Source organism: Myxine glutinosa, chromosome 1 (assembly GCF_964187855.1).
Source record: "Myxine glutinosa chromosome 1, kmMyxGlut1.1, whole genome shotgun sequence".
Lineage (NCBI taxonomy): Eukaryota > Metazoa > Chordata > Myxini > Myxiniformes > Myxinidae > Myxine > Myxine glutinosa.
Window position 1 is genome coordinate 252,241,917 of NC_136261.1, and position 26,954 is coordinate 252,268,870.

Sequence of the window (26,954 nt, forward strand, 5' to 3'; positions counted from 1 at the left end):
AGAAGTCAACAACAGGATTATATCACAGGTGGCATGGCAAAATGTACGGACAGGTGCATTTGATGATTGGCTTCACAGTCGGGTATACAAGGGTTGTTGCGTTCTGTATTAGTGGAAAACAACTGCTGCACGTCTCCAAAAGTTATTGCCCCTTCCTCTGGAGATGGTCCGTCAACTTGACAATGCTGTTTGTCATGGTGTGGTGGCTTTACGAAATTACGGCATGAAACAGCGTGCTATTGCGCGGCAGTATGGCATCACTCAAGGTCAGGTGTCAAAGATCGTGAAACGAAATGCTCAGAGGGGTGTCCCTACTCCAATACCGAGGCCAGGACGTCCCCGCAGAACCACAAGGAGGGATGATCGCCAGCTGCACCGGTTAGTCCGCAATGGCCGTACCAAGTCAGCGAATCGGCTAAGGGCTGAGTGGCAGCATCTGACAAATGTGCCTGTATCCAGAAGGCTAGACAACCAACGACTGGTTCATGCAGGCTATCGTGCCAGGCGTCCCCCGAGAAAGCCACGCCTGACCAGACAACACCGCCAGCGTCGATTGCAGTGGGCCAGAGAGCACCGTCAATAGCAGCCAGGACACTGGAATCACGTGATCTTCAGTGACGAGTCTAGATTTCTGGTCTATCGTCAAGATGGCCACGTCCGAGTGCGCAGACAAGTGAAAGAAGCCTACAACAAAGATTGTATAGTGCCAAGAGTCCAAGCTGGTGGTGGTGGGGTGACCGTTTGGGCTGCTTTTCATGCAGGGGGAAAAACTGACCTGGTTGTTCTGAATGGAAACCTGAACCAGTTCAAGTACAGGGCCATTCTGGAAGAAACATTGCTTCCATTTGCTCGTGCAGCCTTTCGAGGAAACGTTGTCTTCCAAGATGACAATGCACGGCCTCATCGTGCTCGCATGATCCAACACTTTCTTGCTGGCCGTGGTGTAGAGCATATGGAGTGGCCTGCCATGTCCCCGGATAGGAATCCAATAGAGGACTTGTGGGCAGAATTAACGCGTCAAATCAACCACTTGGACCAGCAGCCGACCTCTGTGCGTGAATTGCAGCAGGCTATTGTCACTGCATGGCAAGCGATTCCTGTCCAAACCTTGGCAAATCTCGTGAACAGCATGCCTCAACGTGTACGTGCTCTCCTGAATGCTCGTGGGGGTTACACGAAGTACTGAACTGTAATTTTACTGTCCGTAATCCCAGTCGTAATTTAACTTTTGTTTTTGTTAAAAAAAAATTTGGCTAATGTGCAAAATAAAGAGATACTTCTGGAAAACGTACAGAAGTTTAACACAGTACTGTCCATGAATTGAGTTCGATATCAGTTTGCATCACTTTCAAGGATCAATTTATTTGTTTCGAAATGTCAAATGTGGTTTTTGTTTCTTTTAAAGGTCACATTAACAAAATCTAGAATAATTTCAACATAATTCTAATGAACTTTTGGTTCTAAGACATCTTGAAAAGTAAGTTCACCCCCACAAAAAAAATATTCCATATTAAATGCCAAGTCTGTGTGTGTGTATATATATATATATATATATATATATATATATATATATATATATATATATATATATATATATATATATATATATATATATATATAATTCCAGTAATCTCTGTGTGTATGTATGTATGTATGTATGTATGTATGTATGTATGTATGTCTGTATGTCTGTGACCGCTGTTTCTCGACAACCACGGGTCCGATATACTTTAAACTTGCCAGGTATATTGCTGGGGACCCGAGGATGTGCCTTTTCAAGGTTTCATATTAATCGGAGAAGTAGTTACCGAGCTATGTCCAAAAAACGATTCAACCAATCAGAGAGCAGCGAGCTATCACGTGTGCCGAACGTGGCGAACAGACTCTGCCTCGGACGGCACATTTGAGAGCGTATTCATTTATTTCACGTTGGCAAACTATGTTGCCGTTAAACTATGTTTTAAAACTAATTAAAACTAATTTGCGATTCATTCGCTTTCCTGCACGTTTGTGCACGCTATGGCGATTTCTTTACCAAACTCCGCAAGCCGTTCGCTTTGGACCAAACCATTTCATGTAAATAGAGGGGGGGGATTGTCACCGTACTCGCAAGCCGTTCGCTTTGGACCAAACCATTTCATGTAAATAGAGGGGGGGGGGATATAATTTTAGATATAGATATAGTACGGGCATGCCCTAGTATATATAAATAACATAATTTATCATGTCAAATGTATGTGTTCATTTCATGTCATAGTACCTCAATTCAGTTTGTGATGGAGGGAGCCCATACATCCTGCCAGATACTTCTGGCAAGAAGAGACAGTTGGAACATGATTGACCAAGGAGCAAGAAGGTTAAGGGAGATGACGAAGGTACATGTCTCACATGACGAAGTAACAGCCTCTCTTGCAGTTAATAGCTCTGTGCTATCTGAGAATTTTGGCACACTGTCCATCATGCAGTCACTATCAAAGATTGCACGTGCATTGTGAACCACAGCACTGAGAATATACTTCCTGAAAAGCAGTACTATGAATCAGAATGTTGCAAAAAATTCTGTCATAGCAAATCACTGTAAAGTCTGAAAAGGCTCAAAAAAAGCAAGAATGAGACGGAACAGTAAATGATTATCCCTTTACCAAAGCGCTTAAGAAACATATGATCATCTTCTCGAGATCAATAGTCATGCAGTGGACATCTATGCAAAGGTGATTGCATTTTCTGCGATAAATATGTGAAGGTTATACATAAAACACGTGGAGAAAAGGACAAACTGGTGCAAACATGTGATCTGCATTCCAATGATACGCAATGCAAAACTTTTTTTTCTTCTATTTTATCTTGAAGGCTTCACGTCACGTCACTGTCATGGCTCCAGTCATGGACTATATAATCCTCATAGAGGCCAGGCCTTAAATAAAAAAGGAGAAAAGTGTATGATGTTTGTTTGCGAGAAAGAGAGATTGAAGCTAGCCCGGCAGCTAAAGTTTGCGTGAGACAGAAAGTAAGACCACCAATCCTGACACGGAGAGTGTAAGATGGATCCGGGCACCAGTTTAACGCTCCTAAGTCAGAACGGTAGTACTACCCTGAGTGGTTGCTGTCTACAACTTACTACCTAAAAAAACAACTGCAACCACTCAAGTCTGATTCACATTTACTTACCCAACAATTATGGTTAGCAATCTTGAAATTGCCACTCTTTTGTCTAAATTCTAAAAATGATGTTTGAAAGACAATTGCAACTGCAGGTTAAAAGTGTCTCGTGAGCAGAACCAAGTCACTGAAAACACACACAGAGAGAATGCACAAAAGGCCTCAAACCTGATTGATCTCTCCATACAGGTTCCTTTTGACAAACCAGACTTAATCTAATTAACAGAAACTTTCCTCTTCAAGATGTCTCTGATTCCTTAATATCTCTCCCTGGTTACTCCCTCCTCCGGTATGATAGACCTGAGCCTCGTCTTGGTGGTGGGGTAGCTATCTTTATCAAAAACTCTCTTCCTCACTCTCCCTGCACTGCCCTCCCACCACCTCACCCACAGGAGTACCTCTGGCTACAGCTTCCCCTTCGGTCCCACCTTTTGTTCATATTTTTATTTTGTTAATTTGTTCATGTCCCACCTTTCGTCCACCAAACAGTGATGACTCCATCTACATCTCGCTGTCTCATAACATGGAACAACTTCTATCTACTCATCCCAACTCTCTCTTCCTCATATGTGGTGATTTCCACTGTCATCATGCCAGCTGGCTGGGTGTGGGTACCTCTCACACCAGCCATGACACCTCAGCAAAGGACTTGTGACTCACTGGGACTGACACAATCTGTCAATTTCCCGACCCGGATATCAATCAACGGAGAATCTTCTCTTGGAGACTTGGTTATGACAAACTTCCCTGCAAATGTCTGCTGCTCTTCTTCTGCTCCAATCGGTTCATCCGACCATATTCTTGTTAAAGTAGACATCTCTCTGGCCATTCTCAGAGAACCTCCTCAATGTTGACGAATCTGGCATTTCACTCAAGCCGACTGGCACGGTCTTCAAGCAGCAATCAATCATCTGGACTGGTCTCCCATCTCAACTGCCTCTGACATCAACTCATCCTGGGAATTCTTCCAAAGTAAATTGCTCTCTCATGCAGAGATTTATCCCATCCCGTCTTCAGTTGTCACACACTTCCTCCCGTCCATGGTACCCGGAATCTTGTGGCGAGGCAGTTGCCCTGAAACAACCTGCCTTCGCCTCCTGGAAGGCAAATCCAACGGAAGGCAATCTCATTTCCTTTCACAAAGCCCGAAACGAGTGTGTGTCCACCCTCAGGAGAGACAGAAAACAATATCTCTCTACTCTCAAGAGTGACTCTCAAACCTATCTCCCTCTTCCAAATCCTGGTGGCATCTGGTCAAATCTGTTTCTGGTGTTTGTTCCCCTTCCATCCCCTCCCTTACCTCAAACGGCTACACAGCTGACTCCGAACGTGAAAAAGCTGATGGCCTCAACTCTGTGTTAGCCTCTAAATCGTGTGTCCCAAACCCATCTCTCTCTGTACCCACCATACCCAGTCGTACCCAGCAGATCCTGGACTCTGAGTCGTTCTCTCCTGACAAGGTTAGGATAAGACAAGACAAGAGAGAGTGGCATCAGCCCACGGGTCCTAAAATCCTGCTCTGCTGCTCTTTCACACCCTCTCTCTGTTCTCTTCACCCTCTCATTTGCTCAAGGTCATCTGCCTTCTGCTTGGAAATCAGTCAACATTACCGCTGTACACAAAAAAGGTGCAAAAACAGATCCTTGCAACTGCAGACCAATCAGCCTGCTCCCAATCATCAGCAAAGTCATGGAATCCACCATTGCCTCAGATATCAAATCCTTCTTCTTCTCCAATGGCTTGATCTCTGATCATCAATTTGGATTCAGACCAGGTCACACTACTCTGGACATGCTGCTTCTGCTGTCTCAACAATGGATGGAGGTCCTCAATGCCAAACAGGAAATTAGAGCTGTCTCCCTTGACATATCATGTGTCTTCCGATACGGTCTGGCACCCCGCTCTGCTTACCAAACTCTACTCGCATGGTATCCATGGAAATCTCCACGCTTGGCTTGTGGACTTCCTCTCTGGTAGTAGTCAACGTGTGGCCCTGAATAGATTTCTTTCATCTCCCCTTCTAGTGGGGGGGGGGGGGGGGGGCTATGTACTCAATTTCAAGTTTGTGTGCAGTTCATGTTAATTTTGCGCAACCACTATAAATGTACTCTCCTGGGTCCTACTAATCGGAAAAATGATGTCGCCAATTTTTTTGTTGACCTTTCGTAAGCTTGACTCAAGGTCAAAGTTCAAACGTCATTACAGTGACCATACTTCATTCAAAGTATATCGACCTTGGTACCAAAATGTGGCAAATTTCACAAGGAACATTGATTATGACATTTGTTTTGTCATTTGCCCTCAGATGTTTGCAATATGCAAATTAATAAGCAAATGACCTCCTTCGAGAAAAAATATGCATAATTAACATTTAGTCTTCACCATACACGTAAATCCCATCACTTCGCATTATTATTGAATGCCAATCATTAGTTACCATCTCAAATGTGTTCTGCTGGATCCTAAACTGGAAAAATATGTTGCTTATTGTTTTCTGTTGACATGTTCTTGATATTAACTGACCTTTGACATGTACTTGACTTTACTTACCTTGACCCAAGGTGAAATGTCAAATGTCATTTTAACTACGTGATGCGATCAAGCAAAATAAGTCGGATGTCTAGAATATTGATTTTTGGATTCAAGTTCCCAATGCTTTTCTTTATACTGTTCATTCATCATGCTCATTTGCTCATGTTGGTTGGGTTTTTAGCCATAGTTAGTATTTTTAACATATAATTTGTTGCCTAAAAACACAAAATTGATTCTGGCAGATGTCAAATCACTTTGCTTGTTCGCGTCACACATATATTCTGTTTGCTCTTTTCAGGGAAGGACTCCAACCCTGTTAAGATAAAGAATTAATGCTTTTGTAAGATACAATGACCTGTAGTATCTCCATGTAGGTCTACAGTCAACCTCATTCATACCTTGATTTTTATTAGTGCCCATTGGTAAGTCAAATTATTTAATACTTCCAAATGATAACTTGGATCGAACGTACTATGTAAATGATATTTTAATTCATCAATTTGAAAAGAATATTTCATTTAGCGACGGATAGTATGTCCCAATTAACTCCGCTATTTCATCTTTTGCCTCATTAACAAAACGTTTTTCCGGTTTAGGATCCAGCAGAACACATTTGATATGGTAACTAATGATTGGCATTCAATAACAATGCGAAGTGATGGGATTTACATGTATGGTGAAGACGATATGTTAATTATGCATATTTTTTCTCTAATTCGGTCATTTGCTTATTAATTTGCATATTGCAAACATCTGAGAGCAAATGACAAAGCAAATGTCATAATCAATGTTGCTTGTGAAATTTGCCACATTGGTACCAAGGTCGATATACTTTGAGTGAAGTCTGGTCACTGTAATGACGTTTGAACTTTGACCTTGAGTCAAGGTCACAAAAGGTCAACAGAAAAAAATGGCAACATCATTTTTCCGATTAGTAGGACCCAGTAGAATACATTTATAGTGGTTGTGCAAAATTAACATGACCTGCACACGAACTTGAAATTGAGTACATAGGCCCCCCCCCCCCCCCCCCCCCCCCCACTATTCCTGTTCAGGCTGGAGTTCCCCAAGACAGTGTTCCGGGCCCTGTGCTTTTTATGGTCTTCATCAATGATCTCTCCGACTCTCTGGAAAATCCTCTCCATCTCTTTGCTGATGACTCCACTCTCTGCCGCTCCATACCTTATCTCTCAGATCGGCAGTCTGCAGCCTCCTCGCTCTCTGCAGACCTGGACAAAATCACAGACTGGTCAAACAAGTGGAACATGTCTTTCAATCCTGACAAATCTCACACTCTCAATATGTCTCTTCGAAAAGACCGTCTGGACAACCCTCCCGTCTACTTTCTCAACAATCCTCTCCAAGAAGTTCTGTCACTGAATCTCTTGGGTTTCACAAACTGCCATGATCTTTCCTGGGAAAAACACATTTCCAAGCTGGCCTCCAAAGCCAGTCGCCGACTGGGCATTCTCCATTGTGCGAAGTCCTTCCTTGGCACACCTGAGCTTCTCACCACAAACAAGGCTTTCATCTGCAGCTCAATGGAATACTGCTCTCCCCTCTGGGCTGGTGCTCCTGCCTCACAGCTAGCTCGGCTTCACGCTGTTGAAACCAAAGCTTTCAGAATCATTGGAATCTCCCACGATGAAGGTAACTCTGAGGGCCTTTCACTCACTCACAGCAAGCAGGTTGGTGGTCTTTCTGTCTTCTACCGACTCTTCTCTGGCATAGCCCCCCCTCCCCCCAGCCCTGTCGGTGCTCTGTCCCCCCAAATACTCCTGCAGTTCGCACAAGATTTGCCTGCAACCCTCTTCTGGTGAAACTGCCAAAATCAAGCCTCTCTGCTCACCTTCACTCTTTCATTCCTCTTTTCTCCTGCCTCTGGAACAAACTCCCTCACTCTCTTCAATCCCACTCATCCCTCCAGGTCTTTAAAACAGCTGTTCACCACCATCTCTTATCTTCCCCCATCCAAAACCTTGATCTTTTCTACCCCTGTTAATTCACCCCAGATCCACTTTTCTGAAATACCGACTTCTTTCCTGAAGTCCGAGCAGTGTCAATGTGTTTTTTACCTCTCCCACCCCCCAACCCCTTCCCATGCCTCCTCCCCCCAAGCCCTCTACCTCCCACAGATCTCCCAATGTCACTGCTCTCAAATGTTGTACTTGTGTGCTTCCCCTCTCTCCCCACCTTGTCTCCCGCTCCCTTTATTTTGTCTCATGTGTCCATTTGTTTTTTTTGTCATTAATGTTAGCTCTCACACGAGCCTCGATCTTGTATACAAAAAAAAATAAAATAATAAGTAACAAAATGGCCACCATTCGGCCATCTTCGATCTGTTCTCAAAAAGGAAATGGCATGCGTACGTAAGCCATCATTCATTATCTCTGTGCAAAGTTTGAACAAAATCATTAAGTGCATGTCCGAGAAAAGGTTGAGGACCTGTTCCATATCAAGTTTTTGGTTCACGAGTTATCAAACAGAATGATGAAGGAACTGCGCTCCAACGCGAGTGGAAAGAATTGACGCGACCAAAGACGGAATTCGTCCGAGTTGCTTTATTGAAACAAAACAGCTCAGGTATTCTGACAAGCCCGTTTTTCGGGCAACAATATATATACACATTTATGTCGGGAAGTTTGCCCGGCAAAAGCTATACCGGGCATGCCCGGGTATCAAGGGCGAGCCTTGGAAAGGCGAGTCTGGACCTGCCCGGGCGTGTTTGGCTGCGGCCTGGCAAGTCGAGGCTGGGCGTGCCCGGGCGCTCTGGGCGAGCACTGGAAAGGCGATAGCGGGCATGCCCGGACGCTCTGGGCGAGCCCTGGAAAGGCGATAGCGGGCATGCCCGGACGCTCTGGGCGAACCCTGGAAAGGCGATAGCGGGCATGCCCGGACGCTCTGGGCGAGCCCTGGAAAGGCGAGAGTGGGCATGTCCGGGAAAGACGAGACCGGGCGTGCCCGGGAGGTTCGGGCGTGCCCGGGAACAGTGAGTCCGGGCATGCCCGGGAGAGGCGCGTCTGGCCGTGTTCTGGCCGGTGCAAGGCGATTATGTACATCCAGCGGTAACCGCTACACACGCCCCTCCAGAATCGACCTGCACCGGCAGGGTAAATTTAAGGGGGGTCCGGATGACCCGGCCGAAGCGACCCCTGGAGGGTCGTGGGGAGGGGTCTGACGTGGTGGTGGGTGGTCGAGCGGGGGGAACTGTGGACGGGGGGCGGCCTCGCCGCGGAGGAAGGGCCAACCGTGGTGGTCGGTCGACGTCCATGTGCGCCGGTTTGAGGCGGTCCACAGAAATCCGGTCCGGCCGGCCGCCGAAGTCGACGATGAAAGACTTGTCGCCCCGTCGCAGGACCCGTCGTACGGCGGCCGGAGTGGCCCCCGGTGCGCGTCATGACGCACAAAGACGTACTCCGCTGTGCGAAGCGCCGGGGGGACGTAGGACTGGGGGCCACCGTGGCGGGACGTCGGTACGGGGGCAAATCGTCGGGCGGCCTCCTGGAGGTCCGAGCGCTGGCGAGCGGCGGACCAGGGACTGGTAGCGTCAGGCACGAATTCGCCCGGGACGCGGAGTGGCTGGCCGTAGACGAGCTCGGCGGCGGACGCCTGGAGGTCTTCCTTGGGGGCCGTGCGAAGGCCCAAAAGGACCCACGGCAGCCGGTCGGCCCAACCGTCGTCCTGAAGGCCGGCCATGAGTGCGGCCTTCATGGAGCGGTGAAACCGCTCGCACAACCCATTGGCTTGGGGGTGGTAGGCCGTGGTGCGGTGCAGCGTGACCCCCAACGAACGGGCGACCGCGCCCCAAAGCTCAGACGTGAACTGTGGGCCGCGGTCGGATGAGATGTCCGCTGGTGCGCCTAAGCGCGCGACCCAGGTGGCGATGAACGCCTGCGCCACGTCGGCGGTGGTGGTGGAGGTGAGGGGCACGGCCTCCGGCCACCTGGTGGTCCTGTCCACCATGGTGAGCAGGTGGGTGAACCCCCGCGAGGGGGGCAGGGGACCCACCAGGTCCACGTGGACGTGGTCGAAACGCCGTTCAGGCACGGCGAAAGGTGCCAGCGGGGCCTGGGTGTGGCGGTGGACCTTGGCTCGCTGGCAGGCCGTGCAGGCGTTGGCCCAGTCGCGGATGTTTCGTCGAAGGCCGTGCCAGACGAAACGCGCCGACACCAGCTTCTGAGAAGCTTTCCGGCCCGGGTGAGAAAGGCCGTGGATGGAGGCGAAGATGCGGCGCTGCCAGGAAACGGGCACGATGGGGCGAGGCTGGCCCTGGGAGACGTCGCAGAGCAGGACGGTGCCCGCGAAGGGGATGTCGGCCAGGCGGAGGCCCGTGTCCGCCACGCGGAGTGCCTGCACCGAGGCGTCGGTGGTCTGGTCGGCCGCCATGAGCGTGAAGTCCACGCCGAGGTGGACCGCGTTCGCGCTGGCCCGCGAAAGGCAGTCGGCCACGGCGTTGTCTTTGCCGGCGACGTGCTGGATGTCCGTGGTGAACTCCGACACGGCGGAGAGGTGGCGCTGCTGGCGGGCCGACCACGGCTCCGTGACCTTAGCCATTGCGTAGACCAACGGCTTGTGGTCGACGAAAGCCGTGAACGGGCGGCCCTCCAGGAGGTGTCGGAAATGGCGAACGGCCAGGAATAGCCCGAGCAGCTCGCGGTCGAATGTGCTGTAGTTTAACTCGTTCGGCCGGAGTTGCCGGCTGAAAAAAGCGAGTGGCTGCCAAACCCCGTCCACCCATTGCTCATGGACGGCGCCCACCGCGTAGTTGGAGGCGTCCGTAGTGAGGGCGATGGGCGCGTTGAGCACCGGGTGAGCCAGCAGCGTTGCGTCGGCGAGGGCCCGTTTGGCACTGGCGAAGGCCGCGTCCATGGCCGCGGACCAAACAATGTCATGCTTGGCCGGCTTGCCCCGGAGGGCCTCGTAAAGGGGCCGCATGAGCTGAGCAGCGCGGGGCGGGGCACGAATCGGTGATAAAAATTCACCATGCCGAGGAACTCTTGGAGGGCCTTGATGGAACGGGGACGCGGGAACGTGGTGATGGCCTCGACCTTGGTCGGCAGCGGCACGGCCCCGGTCTTGGTGATGCGGTGGCCCAAAAAGTCAACGGTCGTCGCGCCGAAGTGGCATTTGACCGGGTTGACAATTAAGCCGTGCTCGCTGAGGCGACCGAACAGTGTTCGGAGGTGGAGGAGGTGCTCGGCGCGGGACGTGCTGGCGACGAGGATGTCGTCCAGATAGACGAAAAGAAACGGCAGGTCGCGCAGCACGCCGTCCATCAAGCGCTGGAACGCCTGGGCCGCGTTCTTGAGGCCAAACGGCATCCGCAAAAATTCGAACAGGCCGAACGGCGTGATGACGGCCGTCTTCGGGACGTCGGCCGCCCGGACAGGTACCTGGTGGTAGCCCCGTATCAGGTCAATTTTCGAAAGGATGACCCGTCCCGCCAAACGGGCGGAAAAGTCCTGAATATGCGGGATCGGGTCCTTGTCGGGGGTGGTAGCGTCATTGAGACGGCGGTAGTCGCCACACGGGCGCCATCCACCCCCCGGCTTTGGCACGATGTGCAGTGGCGAGGCCCACGCGCTATCGGAGCGCCGCACGATGCCGAGGTGCTCCAACGCGTCGAATTCGGCCTTTGCCACGGCGAGCTTGGCTGGGTCGAGGCGGCGGGCCCTGGCGTAGACCGGCGGGCCCGTAGTGGGTATGTGGTGCTCGATCCCGTGCCGCACCGCGACGGCCGAAAACGTCGGCCGCGTGAGGGCCGGGAATTCCACGAGCAGGCGAGCGAACTCATTCGTTGCCGGGAGGGCGCACGACAGTTCGGTCGGCGCGGAGCTGCTCATTGTGCACGCCAGGGAGGCGAGAGCATATAGCTGAAGGTCTCGGCGTGGACAAGGCGACGTTGTTTGACGTCGACCAGCAGCCCGTGCGCGCAGAGGAAGTCGGCGCCCAGCAAAGCCACGGGGACGCTGGCGGTAACAAAAGTCCATTGAAAGCGCTGGCTGCCGAAGCAGAGGGTGACGACGCGTGGGCCGAAAGTGCGTATGGCCGAGCCATTAGCAGCGACCAAAGAGGGGCCGCAAACTGCGTCCAGCCTGTCCTGCTCGGAGGCAGGTATGACGCTCAGTTGGGCGCCGGTGTCGCACAGGAAACGCCATCCAGACGCTTTGTCCCGAATAAACAGCAAGTTGCCCGAGTGGCCGGCGCTCATGGCTGGGAATGAACGCCGGCCCGGCCGTTTCCCGACCTGCCGAAAGTGCACGGGGGCCGGCACGTCCGAGCCTTGTGTCCGAACCTGGCGTGGTAATAACACCACGCCCGGTCAGGTGGAGGCCCCGGCCGTCGTGTCGGAAGCGGGCGGTGCGGCGTGGCGGCCGCCAGTTGCACCGGCAGTTCGGCCTCCAACCGCGCAGGGCGCTCGGGCGTCGCCTCGGACGGCGGCGGGCTCCAGGTAACCGCGCCGATGTGCTGGCCCGCCGAGGAGATCTTATCGGCTTCCCTGGCGAGGGCGCAGGAATCCGTGATCAACGTGCCAGCCAGGGCGAGGCGTACCGGGTTAGGCAGCTGACGGAGGAACAGCTCCCGGAACAGGAATGCCGGAGAGTGCTCGCCGAGCAACGAGAGCATATAGTCCATGCGCTCGGACGGGCGCGTGTCGCCGAGCTCGGGCAGGTCAAGCAGGCGCCGTGCGCGTGCTGCCGGTGAGAGGGCGAAAGCGCCGAGGAGGAGCGTCTTCAGCGCGTCGTATTTGTCAGCAGCCGGCGGGTGCTGGAGGAGGCTCAAGGCGCGGGCCGCGGTGGTGGAACCGAGCGCCGCCACAACATGGTGGAAGCGGGTGTCGTCCGCGGTGATGCCTCGCAGGGCGAACTGGGAGTCCGCCTGGGCGAACCAAACAGCCGCGTGAGTCTCCCAGAAGGTAGGCAGTTTAAGCGTCACTGCCGTATCCATGTCGGTAGGTCACCAATGAAGGAACTGCGCTCCAACGCGAGTCGAAAGAATTGACGCGACCAAAGACGGAATTCGTCCGAGTTGCTTTATTGAAACAAAACAGCTCAGGTATTCTGACAAGCCCGTTTTTCGGGCAACAATATATATACACATTTATGTCGGGAAGTTTGCCCGGCAAAAGCTATACCGGGCATGCCCGGGTATCAAGGGCGAGCCTTGGAAAGGCGAGTCTGGACCTGCCCGGGCGTGTTTAGCTGCGGCCTGGCAAGTCGAGGCTGGGCGTGCCCGGGCGCTCTGGGCGAGCACTGGAAAGGCGATAGCGGGCATGCCCGGACGCTCTGGGCGAGCCCTGGAAAGGCGATAGCGGGCATGCCCGGACGCTCTGGGCGTGCCCTGGAAAGGCGATAGCGGGCATGCCCGGACGCTCTGGGCGAGCCCTGGAAAGGCGATAGCGGGCATGCCCGGACGCTCTGGGCGAGCCCTGGAAAGGCGAGAGCGGGCATGCCCGGGAAAGACGAGACCGGGCGTGCCCGGGAGGTTCGGGCGTGCCCGGGAACAGTGAGTCCGGGCATGCCCGGGAGAGGCGCGTCTGGCTGTGTTCTGGCCGGTGCAAGGCGATTATGTACATCCAGCGGTAACCGCTACAATGACCACTATATTCGTCATGGGTGTGTGTCTGTCTGTGTGTCTGTCTGTCCACAGCATAACTACCCGATGATATCATCCGATCTTGATGAAACTTGGGTGGGAGGTTGATATCATGATCTAGTTGTGTCCTGCCTCGAGTGGGCGTATTGTGCCCATTGTGGGCGGAGCGACGCCCAAAAAAGATGTCTTTTTAGGGGGTAATCGAGTTCAAGCAACATCTTCTCCGAGGGAGTTGGTGGAATCCGACAGGGGTTTCAGTATTTGGTTAGGCCAATGTCATGTGTCTAGCCCCACGGAGCTCGATTTTTCATTTTCGCCCCAAGGTCAAGGTCACAAGGTCACAAAATCTAGAAAAGTCGATTTTTGATGGTTTTATTACATTGTTCGCTTCCTGATAGGGTGAAATATCGTACATGATCTTATATTATCAAATATATCATGAAATACAAGTTTTCCAACATATTTCAGAATCTTCGACCTTTGACCTTTGAAGGTCATAAAGGTCAAAGTTTCAAAGTTGTCGGAATCGAACCGAATTTTCGGTATTGTGTAGCTAACCAACCTCATAACAGATTATACATTATTTTCTATCTCATTTCAAGGTCAGTAACCTTCGTTTTGACATTTCCGGGCCTGGCCTGTCTGGGCCTGTTTCGGTTATAGTCCGTCCTTTGTCATTGAATACCGCTCGCTCGTGAACCTTCGTCATCTCCTGACTTGTTTACAACTAAAATGGCCACCAGTCGGCCATCTTTGATCACATTGCGAAACAACTTTTTTTTTTTTTTTTGTTGTATACTGAATCGAGGCTCGTGAAAGAGCTGACATTTACTTCACAAACAAATCAACCAGTCAAACAAAATATATAAAAAGAGGGAGCGGAAGACAAGAGAATGGGAAGCACACAAACACTTGAGAGCACACAACATTTAAGAGCAGGGAGATGTGTGGGAGGGAGAGGGCTTGGGGGGAGGAGGCGTGGGAAGGGGGGGGGGGTGGGAGAAGTATAAAACACAAGGACACCAAGGACTTCCAGGACAGAAGTTGGTATTTCAAAAAGTAGAATTGGGGTGAAATTATCGGGGATAGAAAAGATCAAGGTTTTGGATGAGGGAAGATAAGAGATGGTGGTGAACAGCTGTTTTAAAGACCTGGAGGGTGGAGTGGGATTGAAGAGAGTGAGGGAGTTTGTTCCAGAGGCGGGGGAAAAGAGGAATGAAGGAGTGAAGGTGAGCAGAGAGTCTTGATTTTGGCAGTTTAACCATAAGAGGGTTGCAGGCAGATCTTGTGCGACCTGTAGGAATATTTGCGGGACAGAGCCCAGAGAGAGCTGGGGGGGCAAGGCCAGAGAGGAGTCGGTAGAAGACGGAAAGACCACCAACCTGCCTGCGGTGAGTGAGTGAGAGGCCCTTGGAGTTAGCTTCATCGCGGGAGATTCCAATGATTCTGAATGCTTTGCTTTCAACAGCGTGAAGACGAGCTAGGTGTGAGGCAGGAGCACCAGCCCAGAGGGGAGAGCAGTATTCCATTGAGCTGCGGATGAAAGCCTTGTACGTGGTGAGGAGCTCAGGTGTGCCAAGGAAGGACTTCGCACGACGGAGGATGCCCAGTCGGCGACTGGCTTTGGAGGCCAGATTTGAAATGTTGTTTTCGCAGGAAAGATCATGGCAGATAGTGAGACCCAAAAGTTTGAGTGACAGAACTTCTTGGAGAGGATTATTCAGAAAGTAGATGGGAGGGTTGTCCAGTCGGTCTTTTCGGAGAGACATCGTAAGAGTGTGAGATTTGTCAGGATTGAAAGACATGTTCCACTTGTTTGCCCAGTCTGTTATTTTGTCCAGGTCTGCAGAGAGTGAGGAGGCTGCAGACTGCCGATCTGAGGGATGAAGAATGGAGCGACAGAGAGTAGAGTCATCAGCAAAGAGATAGAGAGGATTTTCAAGAGAGTCGGAGAGATCATTGATGAAGACCAGAAAATGATGTGCATATGCATACCGTCAGGTATTGTCTTTGTGCCAAGTACATCCATACATCTCCGAGATATGATTGCGGACGCACGGACGGACAAGACCAAATCCATAAGCCCCCGTTTCGGACTCAGTCCAACGGGGGCTAATAATGCTCAGCATGCTCAGTCAATAGAGTCAGATCATCAATGAGTGAAAATGAATCATCAGTAAATCGATATTACAATTTGTATGACCATAAGGGAGGATAGATCACCACAAGGAAGAACACCTTCAAACAAGAACGTATAACGACAATTTTACCAGCAACCAACAGCAACAGCAACAACAATTAATAATAATAATAATAACTAGAACTGCCACTTTATAACTTCTGGCAGTGATGACCGGTTTACTCCGCCTTGCTCCTTTCATACAACCCCACTTTCATTAGACATGCTTTGATACAACCCCCCTTGGTGGATACAACCCCGACACACACACACACACACACACACACACACACACACACACACACACACACACACACACACACACACACACACACACACACACACACACACACACACACACACACACACACACACACACACACACACACACACACACACACACACACACACATTGCACTACCCAGCATGCTCATTTTAGGTCGCACAAGCTAATGTGACCACTCATTCTTCTGGGAAGCATCCCCTGCACATGCTGGTCACGTTTAAAATTCACCTAAGTGTTTGTAAGTTCATCAATGCAAAATAACGCGAACTGCAATTGACTGAAGTAATTGTTCATATTGAATTTAAAGGAAAAACAGATTTTTTAACCATTATATGTATCCAACGTAACATTGTCTGTAACAATCAACCATAACACACACTTTTGTAGCATATGCAGAAACCCTCATCCACGCCTTCATCACCTCCCGTCTGGACTACTGCAATAGCCTCCTCTTTGGTTCACCCTCAAAAATCACCAATAAACTCCAAAACATTCAGAACTCCGCTGCCCGTCTACTCACCCATTCCCGGACCCGTGACCACATCACCCCCGTCCTTTACAAGCTTCACTGGCTCCCCATCCCCCAGAGAATCCAGTACAAAATCTTCCTCTTGACATACAAAGCCCTCCATAACCTGGCCCCATCCTACCTGGCTGACCTCCTCTCCAGACACACTCCCACCCGCAACCTCCGCTCTGCTGGTACCAACCTCCTGACCCCCTCCATCCGGACCAAATTCAGATCCTGGGGGGACAGGGCCTTCTCCATCGCTGCTCCCACCCTCTGGAACTCACTACCTCACACCATCAGAGACTCCTCCTCACTCACCACATTCAAAACATCACCAAAGACCCACCTGTTCAACACTGCATTCAACATTCAACCCACAGCATTTAACCCCCGACTATCTCTTCTCCTTCTCCCTCCTTTTGCTTTAAATATTTCCCTATTGATTCTTGTCTTTTTGCAATTGTTGTTTTCATGTATTGTTATGCATTATGTTTTCCACTCTGTCAAAGTGCCTTTGGGCTTCTTGAAAAGCGCTATACAAAATAAATGAATTATTATTATTATTATTATAAAAATAACAGAAAATGTCTATTTTTTAAAAAATAAAAAAATTAACAGGGAACATTGCTGCAGATGCTCCTCTAAAATACACCGCTCTAAAGGCGAAGCCTTTTTTAATCCACATGTACAACAAAAGTGTGAACGTATTTCATATCAAAATATTAACAAGAATATTGGCAACATCGCACTTATAAAGTTATATCTCTAACCACGATATTTATGAAATCGATGCTCACTTCATTTCACTCAAATAATGCAGTCACCTCTGCTGTGAAGTGAAACTCTGCTGTGTGAAATGCGATCTTTTTTTAAAATGTCAGAATTTTGCCAAATCTGTTTTATTGGTTTGTTAATATACCTCAGCCATTGACAAATCTGGAACTAGAATTTTATTTGAGGTTATAATTACCCTGTGAGATCGTGTCCAACAATGCCTTCATGTCTGTACATGTGATAAATAATTAAATCCGCACACTCGAAGCCTCTTCTTCTTCACGCAATAACAACTTCTAGCTTCCAGACCGTACATCCAATCATCTTGAAATTTTGCACACTTGTTACTCTTCATGACTTCTAATGTAGTATGAAGTTTCATGTCGATCAATGAAGCGATTCAAGAGATATCCATTTAAAAAAATATATTTTCGTTTAATTAACGATATCTGCCAAACCACGTGACCTATCGCAAATTCCAAAAGGACATTTTAGTAGACTGACATGCTGAACAGATCTGTGAAGTTTCCCCTCGATTGGATCACAAATGAGGGAGGAGCTAGGTTTTTTAAGTTTATGCTTAAAAACGTCATAATTCTGAAACCATGTAACGCATGAAGTCATGCTCACTGACTTTTTTGTTCGTCATGGGTATGCGATTCTGCCTGCAAAGCTTGGCCTCGATCTGTTCAGGTGTTTTGGAGAAAATTGGATTTTAGTGTTTTTCACTCAAAACAATATGGCGGCCGAACCACGTGACCTGTGACGTCATAATTACCATTAAAATATTCCACAGACCGAGTCCCTTCTTTGGTGAAAATTTGATCTCAATCGGTCCAATTATTTGAGAGAAAATGGTTTTTAAAGGAAATTAAAACTTAAAATGGCAATGGCACTGAGTGACATGGCCTGGTAGGACGAAATGGTGCGTTTCTTCTTCTTTCAACAATAAAGATTTATAGCTTCGAGACGGTACAACCAATCATATTGAAATTTTACACACTTGTTCCGCTTGATGAGAGCTACATTGCATTAAAAATTCAAGTTGATCAATGCAGTGGTTCAAGAGTTAAAAGCTTTTTTAGGATTTTCCTGCAATTATATTTATTGCGGCCAAACCATGTGACTGATAAAAACGTCTCAAGTATGATTTAAACTTCTCCCCATGGTGAACATTTGTGTAAAGTTTCCACTCGTTATCTTCGCAAATTATGGGGAAGATAGCATTTTTAGGTTATGCTTAAAAACGTCATAACTCTGAAACCATGTGATGCATGACGTCATGATCGCTGACTTTTTTGTTCGTCATGGGTATGCGAATATGCATGCCAAGTTTTGGCACGATCCGTTCAGCTGTTGCGGAGAAAAAAGGGTTTTCGTGTTTTTCACGAAAAACAATATGGCGGCCGAACCATGTGACGTATGACTTCGAAATTTTTTGCATTCTGAGTTTTTTTTAACGAAGGATCTGGGAAAAAAATATCATTTTCGTGGGAGCAAATATGTGTTTGACGAATTCTCTTAACGTTAGCATTTTTAATATACTAAATAAACATGTTTTTTGTTCCCATTGAAGAGTTCTTTAGAATGAGCCATTCCTCAAATTTTTCCATTGAGCTGTTTTGGAGATACAGAGGGGCAAAGTTGAAGGTGTTTAACAAGATGGCGCCCATACCAAGTGACCTATGACATCATAATTAGCATTAAAAAATTATACGAGCCTAGCCGATCATTTGATGAAAATTTCCTGTCAATCCGACCAGCGATTGCTGAGAAACTTAATTATGAAGTTTTCGGAGGTGCAAAATAGGGTGGAAGAATAACAATAAGAAAAACTTTGGGAATAATAATAGGTTACTCTCCATGAAATGGAGAGTAAATCTAATAATGATCATAATCATAATCATAAATGATGCTCTACTTAAGATTGATAAGAAATTACAGAGAAACCTAAGTGGGTATTCGTAAACACAACTGCACTGAAGCTCGCCAAAGAACATAAATGACCTTCTCAATAGCCTTGTATGTCTGGAGGTCAAGCCTGAAGGACGGCATGCGGGTTGCATCTGCCAGCATGACGTAGTTGGCCACAGGTGCCTGGGCACAGCCTTTAGACTGCACATATGAGCGGTAGTCAACAGGTAGATCAAAGCGAACTACCAGGTTGCATTTTGGGAGGTCCACACCCTCCTCTACGGCACTCGTCGCCACCAGAAGATTAGTTTCATGTGCCCGGAACTTCCGTAAGACCTTCAGGTAAATACAAGGGGAAGAGCACAGGTTGAGGCAAAAATGAGAAGTTTAGGTTAGAACAAGATGGCTATTTCATTGAGGAAGAAACAGAAACGGCCTCACCGAAAATGCATTGCGATCATGTGATGTGCAAATACCATGGCTATCAAATCCACTAAACTGGTATCCCAACAGTCTAACATGACCTACTCTCACTGGCTGATTAAATATGAGCTTATCTTGCTGAAAAGAACTACAACATGTTGCTCAGTTATTCATCATTAGAATATATGGCCATAAAGGGGAGTCAAATGCAACTGTATCGGGTTGCTCTTGTCATGCTGTTAGGCTAACACAAGCATTGTACTGCAAAATGATGCAATAATGGCATAAAGCTGATGATCCTGTTCCCTGTCTACACCCAGCTTAAGTTTCACATTGGCAATAAGAGCATGTGTTAATGAAACAGAAGAGTAGCTGCCCAAATCACATGATCCAACTTTAGCGTCTCACCTCTTCCTGTTTGCGAAATTCGGCTTCGTTATGACGGTTACGTAGCTGGTTCTTGCCGATGCCATGGCCCGTGATGAAGTTGCTACTGATGTACGCCAGCTCGGTTTCATGTTTTCCGACTTCCTTGATTAGCCTGGTGTACAAATTGTAGAAGAACAAGTTGGCAACTGTGTCAGACACAACAAAAATTGCTTAGGACTCCTGTTACACATACTAAATTCTGTTGCAAAGAACACCTTCCTGAAACAACACACAATTCATAAGCAGGTAATCACCGCATCTGCAAAAGATTCACTTCATCTGATAAAGCATTCAACCATATGTGTCTTGGCAGTCTTGGCAGTGTCCATATGTTTTATACCTCTCCCACCCCCCCCCCCCCCTTCCCATGCCTCCCCCCCAAAGCCCTCTCCCTCCCACAGTTCTCTCGATGTCTCCATGTCTCTCGGTCCCTGCTCTCAAATGTTGTGTTTGTGTCCTTCCCCCTCTCTCCCCATCTTGTCTACCGCTCCCGATGTTATTTGTTTTGTGTGTCTGTTTGTCTTTCTGTGTGATTAATGTTCGCTCTTTCACGAGCCTCGATCTTGTATACAAAAAAAAAAAAAAAAAAAAAAAAAAAAATTTTACAACCATTTGAGCATCTCAACCGTCTTGCCTGTTGAGGACCACTGCCATGTAGCGTCGCTCCACAAATATTATTCCACACAGGATGTTTGTGAAGGGTGATGGAAAATTAGCTTCATTCCCCTCCTTGTCGTCTGCCCGCATGCCATCTCTGCCTTCCTCTTCATCCGACGATTCATCTGAAGAATCACTCCAAGCCACGTAACTAGCTTGACCTCGGTTGTTGTACCACTCATCGCTCTGGTAGCAAAAACCCTGGGACTGGGCAAAAAAGTAAAGTCAAAGATCACTTTGTTAATTTTCATTGCTTGCATTACACCCAGGCTGGGAATTTAGCTTCAAGGAGTGAGGGGTGACTACTGAAGAAACATCAAGCCCACCCAGTCATCTTAACACACAATGCAATGAAAACAATTCTGTAAAGGTTCTGTACAAAGCGAGACCTCTGACCTTTGACCTCTTCACCCCATAATTAAATTGGTACATTTTTGCATCATTGTACATACTTGTGGCAAGTTTGACTTTGATCCCTTCAGCCGTTCTCAAGTTATTGTGGTAACGAAAACCTATCACGGACGGCCAGAAGCACGGACGGACAGCTGGAAAGACAACCCAAAAAGCGAATGCCTGCAGCGAATTTTTTGGCTGAGGCATAAAAAGTAGGTAACGCACACAAAAAAACAAATATCAAGTGCACAACACCAGGGAAAATCCACTCTAATGACACAAGGACATCTGAGAAAGCCAAGCGGTATTTAAGATTCTGCATTTGCAAAACCGATCGATGATAAAAACTTGTTATATTTTCAAACTGCCATTTGACCTTGACCTTTAACCTGGAGGGATATTATGTAAATTAAGCATAAATTTGCCTTGCTCTAGAGCCTAAAGTCTAGGCTACCTAGGGAGGGAAATTTCATTCTGATCGGAGGGACAAACCTTAGTCGAGTTACAATGAAAAATGTTAAATTGTCTATAATTATGTCACAACTTTCAAATTAGGTCAAGGACACAATTAGGTCAACCGCTCATACCTTTTATTCCCATTATTTATGCAAAGAAAAATCGGAAACACCCAGCCGGCTCCAGGATACAGCTCGGACATGAGCAGAAAAAAAAAGTAAGGGGGGAAAACCAAAATGGTGGTTTAGTACTCCTCGGTGTGTATAAAACTCTTAGGTACCATTAAAGATTGGGGGGTACTAATTGCAGAAACAAACAATACAACAGCTATAAGCCTGCCCCTTTTCTTTAGGGGGAGGCTTACTGAAGCAACAGGGATTTTAGATGGCTAAACCAAACAATGGAAAAGTAAAAAACAAAACAAATCCAGATAGTTCATAGAACACGTTACCGCACACAGTGTTCAAGTAGGTACCTTCAAAAAGTATTCACAACACTTGACATTTTTCACATTTTGTTGTTGCAGCCTGAATTTAAAATGGATTAAATTGAGATTTTTTTTGTCATTGAAATAATACCTCATAATGTCAAAGTGGAATTTATTTATTTTTTAGAATTTTTTTTACAAAATAATTAAAAATGAAATATCTAGTTTGCATTTAAAATATGAAATATAAATATATAATTTAGATAAGTATTAAACCCCCTAAGTCAATACTTCGTAGGAGTGCCTTTGGCCTAGCAATTACAGTCGCAGTGATCAAAGCTTTGAGTATTCTTGGGTATGTCTGTATCCTCTTTGCACATCTGAATTTGAGGAGTTTCTCCCATTCTACCTTGCAGATTCGCTCAAGCTCTGTCAAGTTCGATGGGGAGTGTTGGTGAACAGCAATCAAGTCTTTCCCCTGGTTCTCAATGGGATTCAAGTCTTGGCTTTGGCTGGAACACTCAAGAACTTTCACGTTCTTCTCCTGAAGCCATTCCAGTGTTGCTTCGGCTATGCTTGGGGTCATTGTCCAGTTGGAGCGTAAATTTTACCAATGCCTAAAGTCTTTTGCACTCTGAAGCATTTGCCTGTATTTGGCTCCATTCAATGTTACCTCCACCACCGAAGGTGGGTGGAGGTTGTTTTCACCCGTCTCTCTGTCTGTCTATTTGTTTGTTTGTGAACAAGTTATCTCATAAAGTTGTGGATGGATTCAGACGAAATTTGGCAGAGAGGTAGTGTATGTGACAAGGACGAAATGATTAGATTTAGGTGAAGATCCGAATTTGGATTTGGGTCGTAGAATTTTTAAAGTGATTCTTCACCATTGGGAGATAGGGCCTAAAGCAATATATATATATATATATAGAAGGATATCTCAAAAAGCTGTGGACGGATTTTGACGAAACCTGGTGGAGTGGTTGGGTGTGTGACAAGGACTAAAAGATTCGATTTTGGTGAAGATCTGAATATTGATCTGGATATGAGATTTATTTAATTTTAAGTGATTCTTCAGCACTGAGAGATCAGATGAAAAGCGATATACAACATAATATTTATAAAAGCTGTGGACGAGTTATGACTAAACTTGGTGGACGAGTTGGTTAGGTGACAAGAACAAGCCGATTCGATTTTGGTTCAGGTCCGAATGCAGATCTGGCCCATCAGTGGGATAGAAAACATAAACTGTTCAGCCTAGTGAAGGTATGCGATTTACCGAGTGCCGTTCTAGATCCCTCTCTATCCTTACAAGTCTCCCAGTCCCTGCACCTGAAACGCATCCCCATATCATGATGCTGCCACCACCCTGCTGCACGGTAGGGATGATGTTAGATGGGTGATGAGCTGTGCTCTGTTTCTGCCAGATTTTCATTCAGGCCAAAGAGTTCAATTTTCCTTTCATAACACCACAAAATATTTTGCCTCAAGCTCTCAGTCTTTCACATACCTTTTTGCAAACTCCAGGTGTGCTGTCATGTGCCTTTTTCTCAGGAGTGGCTTCTGTCTGGCCACTCTCCCATAAACCCTAGATTTGTGAAGTCCTGCAGACTGTTGTCCTTCCAGCAGGTTCTCCCATCTCAGCCAAGGAACTCTGTAGTTCTGTCGGTGGTAATTGGGTTATTGGTTACCTCCCTGACCAAGGTCCTTCTTGCCTGTTTGCTCAGTTTCATTGGATGTCCAGCTCTTCCATATTCTTTCCATTTCCTAATGATGGAGCTTACTCTGCTCTTGGGAACTTTTCAACACTCTAGAAATTGTTTTATACACTTCCCCAGATCTATGCTTCCTCACAATTCTATCTCGGAGTTCTACAGACAATTAATTGGCCCTCATGGTAGAGTTTCTGCTCTGACATGCAAGGTCAACTGTGGGACCTTGTATAGAAAGGTGTGTTTCTTTCTAAATCATGTCCAATCAATTGAATTTGCTACAGGTGGACTCCAATCAAGTTGTAGAGACATCTCATGGATGATCAAAGGAAAATGGATGCACCTGAGCTCAATTTGGTGTTGTAGTGAAATCGTATTAATGCTGAACCCAGGTGATGCTTGCTGCTCGCTGACACCGCTAGGGGGGCGCGGCTATAAGACCCGATACAGCCGTTGCTCGAGGCGACTTCTCCTGTGACATGTTACATTGACTAGTAGACTCGCTAACGGTACGTACCGCATAGAATATTACGCTTGCTTTCATTGAACTATATTATGGATTGACCTATGTGATGCCAAACCTTATTTCTATTGCATCCCTGTATTTGCAGAATGATGTCAAAGGTCTTAATGGAATTAAACCAACAGATGGACTAAAGTTGTGGTCTTGAATGATTTCCACAACACTTAATTCCATTAAAATCTACGGACATGGCGGGAAGCAAGATGCTGGCGGTTTCGCAATTCTGCGCCGACCCGCAAGCCCCGGATGCTGGTTTGCAACTGACTCACTGGTTGAAAACTTTGGAGAATCAGTTCGCTGACCAGGACACCGAGCCGACAGCTGCCGCGAAGCTAGCAGCGATCCAGTCCAGAGTCGACTACAAGGTGTACAACAGTATTACGCGATGTGCGACGTACGACCTCGCTGTTGCGGAGCTCAAGCGATTGTACATAAAGCAAAAGAGCGTGATATATGCTCGGCATTTGCTGTCATCACGACGCCAGCAACCAAACGAGTCGATGGATCACTATGCCCAGGAGCTCCGGCAACTCCTGCTAGACAGCACCCAAGAGCCACGGACTCACAAGCAGGTTCAAGATGACCTTCTCCTAGACGATTTCGTCTCCGGAGTCTCCTCTCAGGACCTCAGGCTCAAGCTCTTGGAGAAGACCGACCTGACCTTCACGGCGGCTCTAGAACAAGGAAAGGTATATACCGAAGCGCGGCTGCAGTCGAACGACTATGATCGCACGCGCCTCTTGGCGGGGACCTCGCTACACGCACGGCCGGAGAGTGCTACCACCGAGGAACCGGGAGCGGACCCGCTCGCGGAACTCCAGGATGCCCCGGCGGAGGATCCGGGGATCCTGATGGCTGCCGCTACGGTCAGACCCAAGGCCATACGCGGAGCCGCATGCTACTTGTGTGGGGGACAACAACATCCCCGGCCAGTGTGTCCGGCTCGGGACGCAATATGCCATATGTGCTCGCAAAAGGGGCACTTTGCAAAAGTGTGCCGGAAAACCGCACGCGGTTCGCGGCCGCGCGCGACCTTGAATGGGCTTATTGCAGAGCCTGTGGGCCGAGCACGGAACACGGCGCCTTACCCGGCGGCTTTGATGGGCAGTGCCCCTCCTTGCGGGCCCCTGGTCGCCCAATCGACCTTGGCGAGAGACACCGAACAGCCACAACAGTCTCATCCTCAATCGGACATGGAACGTGCGTCCTTGACTAGACTCCGGGCAACGCGAGGGACTTTGGGGCCTCGCCAAACCCCTACGGAGGCCCATACTCGTCAAACGGCGATTTTGAATGGCAAGACTACGGAGGCCCATACTCGTCAAACGGCGATTTTGAATGGCAAGACTACGGAGGCCCATACTCGTCAAACGGCGATTTCGAATGGCAAGACTACGGAGGCCCATACTCGTCAAACGGCACGGCGATTTTGAATGGCAAGACAGCGGAATGCATGGGAAGGCTCTCTGACAGCTTTAACGGATGCCCCATGCACAACGAATACTCTGGCAACGACCGCAACACTGCTGATTGCATGGGAACGCTCCCTGACAACTTATACGAAACTCCACGGGCACCCTCTGACGCCCGGAAAACTGCGGCTGGCATAGGACCCACCCGTGAGGCGCGACCGACTCACTCGGGAGGTTCGGTCCCACTCCCAGCGGGCTCGTCCGGCCTGGCTCAAGCCGTTATTCCCCTCATGGTCGAGGGCCATTTTGTGCGGGCCTTGGTGGATACAGGGTCTACGGATAGTTTTATCGATCAGCGACTAGTGCACAGGCATGGTTGGCTGGTCTTGGGGACTACGAGACGGATCTTCATGGCTTCCCAGGGACTTCGGCTCAGCACGAAGGGGGAATGTCGATTGAAACTCATGATAAAGGAACGGGTTTTCCCAGATGTACACCTCATGGTCTTACCTGCTTTATGTGCGGACGTTCTGTTAGGACACGATTTCCTTAAGCGACATGGACGACTGGAAATGGAGTTTGGTGGGCCAGACACGCTTGCTGTTGGTGGGACTGACACGCTTGCTGTGTGTGCCCTAGCGAAAATGGACATCCAGCCACTTTCGCTGTTCCCCAATTTAACCTCCGACTGTACACCTGTAGCGGTAAAATCACGGCGCTACACTCGAGCAGACATGCAATTCATTGCGGGAGAGACGGCTCAGCTCTTGAAAGACGGCATCATATAACCCAGCCGGTCGCCGTGGCGGGCCCAGGTCTTAGTGGTGCGAAGCGAAGCACACCGCAGACGCATGGTAATCGACTATTCCCAAACGATTAACCGTTTTACACAGCTGGATGCCTACCCCCTTCCGGGGATGGACGCGCTGGTGCGACAGGTGGCCCAATACTCGGTCTACAGCACTCTCGATCTCCGTAGTGCGTATCATCAGATCCCTATCTCTAGGGCAGATCGTATCTATACCGCTTTTGAGTCGGGGCAACGGTTGTACCAGTTTACTCTATTGCCTTTTGGGGTGACGAACGGGGTCGCCTGTTTCCAGAGGGCCATGGATGACCTCATTGCGAGGGAGAACTTGACCGATGTTTTCGTCTATCTAGACAATCTTACGGTTTGTGGGTATGACCAAGGGCACCATGATGCTAATCTGCAGCGCTTCCTCGAGGTCGCGCAGAGGTATCGCTTAACCATGAACGAGGCTAAGTGTCAATACTCCCTACGCAAGATAGATCTGCTGGGGTACACCGTGACCCATGGCTCTGTCGCTCCGGATAAGGAGCGTCTGCGACGTCTGCTCGACATGGCCCCTCCCAGCGATCGGGCGTCCCTGAAGCGCGCTCTTGGGCTATTCGCCCATTACTCGAAGTGGGTCCAAAATTTCTCCGCGAAACTTCGCCCCCTTGTGGCCTGCGACACATTCCCTCTGCGTCCGGCCGCTTTGGCGGCCTTTGGAGGCCTTAAGGCCAACATCGCCAGTGCCGCTGTGGCGATGATCGACAAGAGCGGTTCTTTC

The 26,954-nt window shown here is 48.6% G+C and overlaps 1 protein-coding gene across 2 annotated transcripts in view; it reads right to left on the minus strand.

Annotated features, from left to right (window-relative positions):
* DICER1 (dicer 1, ribonuclease III) overlaps positions 1 to 26,954 on the minus strand; it is a 254,492-nt gene that overhangs the window by 138,927 nt on the left and 88,611 nt on the right. For both annotated transcript variants that reach the window (XM_078785971.1, XM_078785966.1), the window contains exons 9-11: positions 20,438 to 20,667; positions 19,783 to 19,915; positions 19,045 to 19,287 (exon numbers count right to left, since the gene is read on the minus strand). In XM_078785971.1, coding sequence (XP_078642097.1) covers positions 19,045 to 19,287; positions 19,783 to 19,915; positions 20,438 to 20,667 — 606 coding nt within the window. The remainder of the gene's footprint in view (positions 1 to 19,044; positions 19,288 to 19,782; positions 19,916 to 20,437; positions 20,668 to 26,954) is intronic.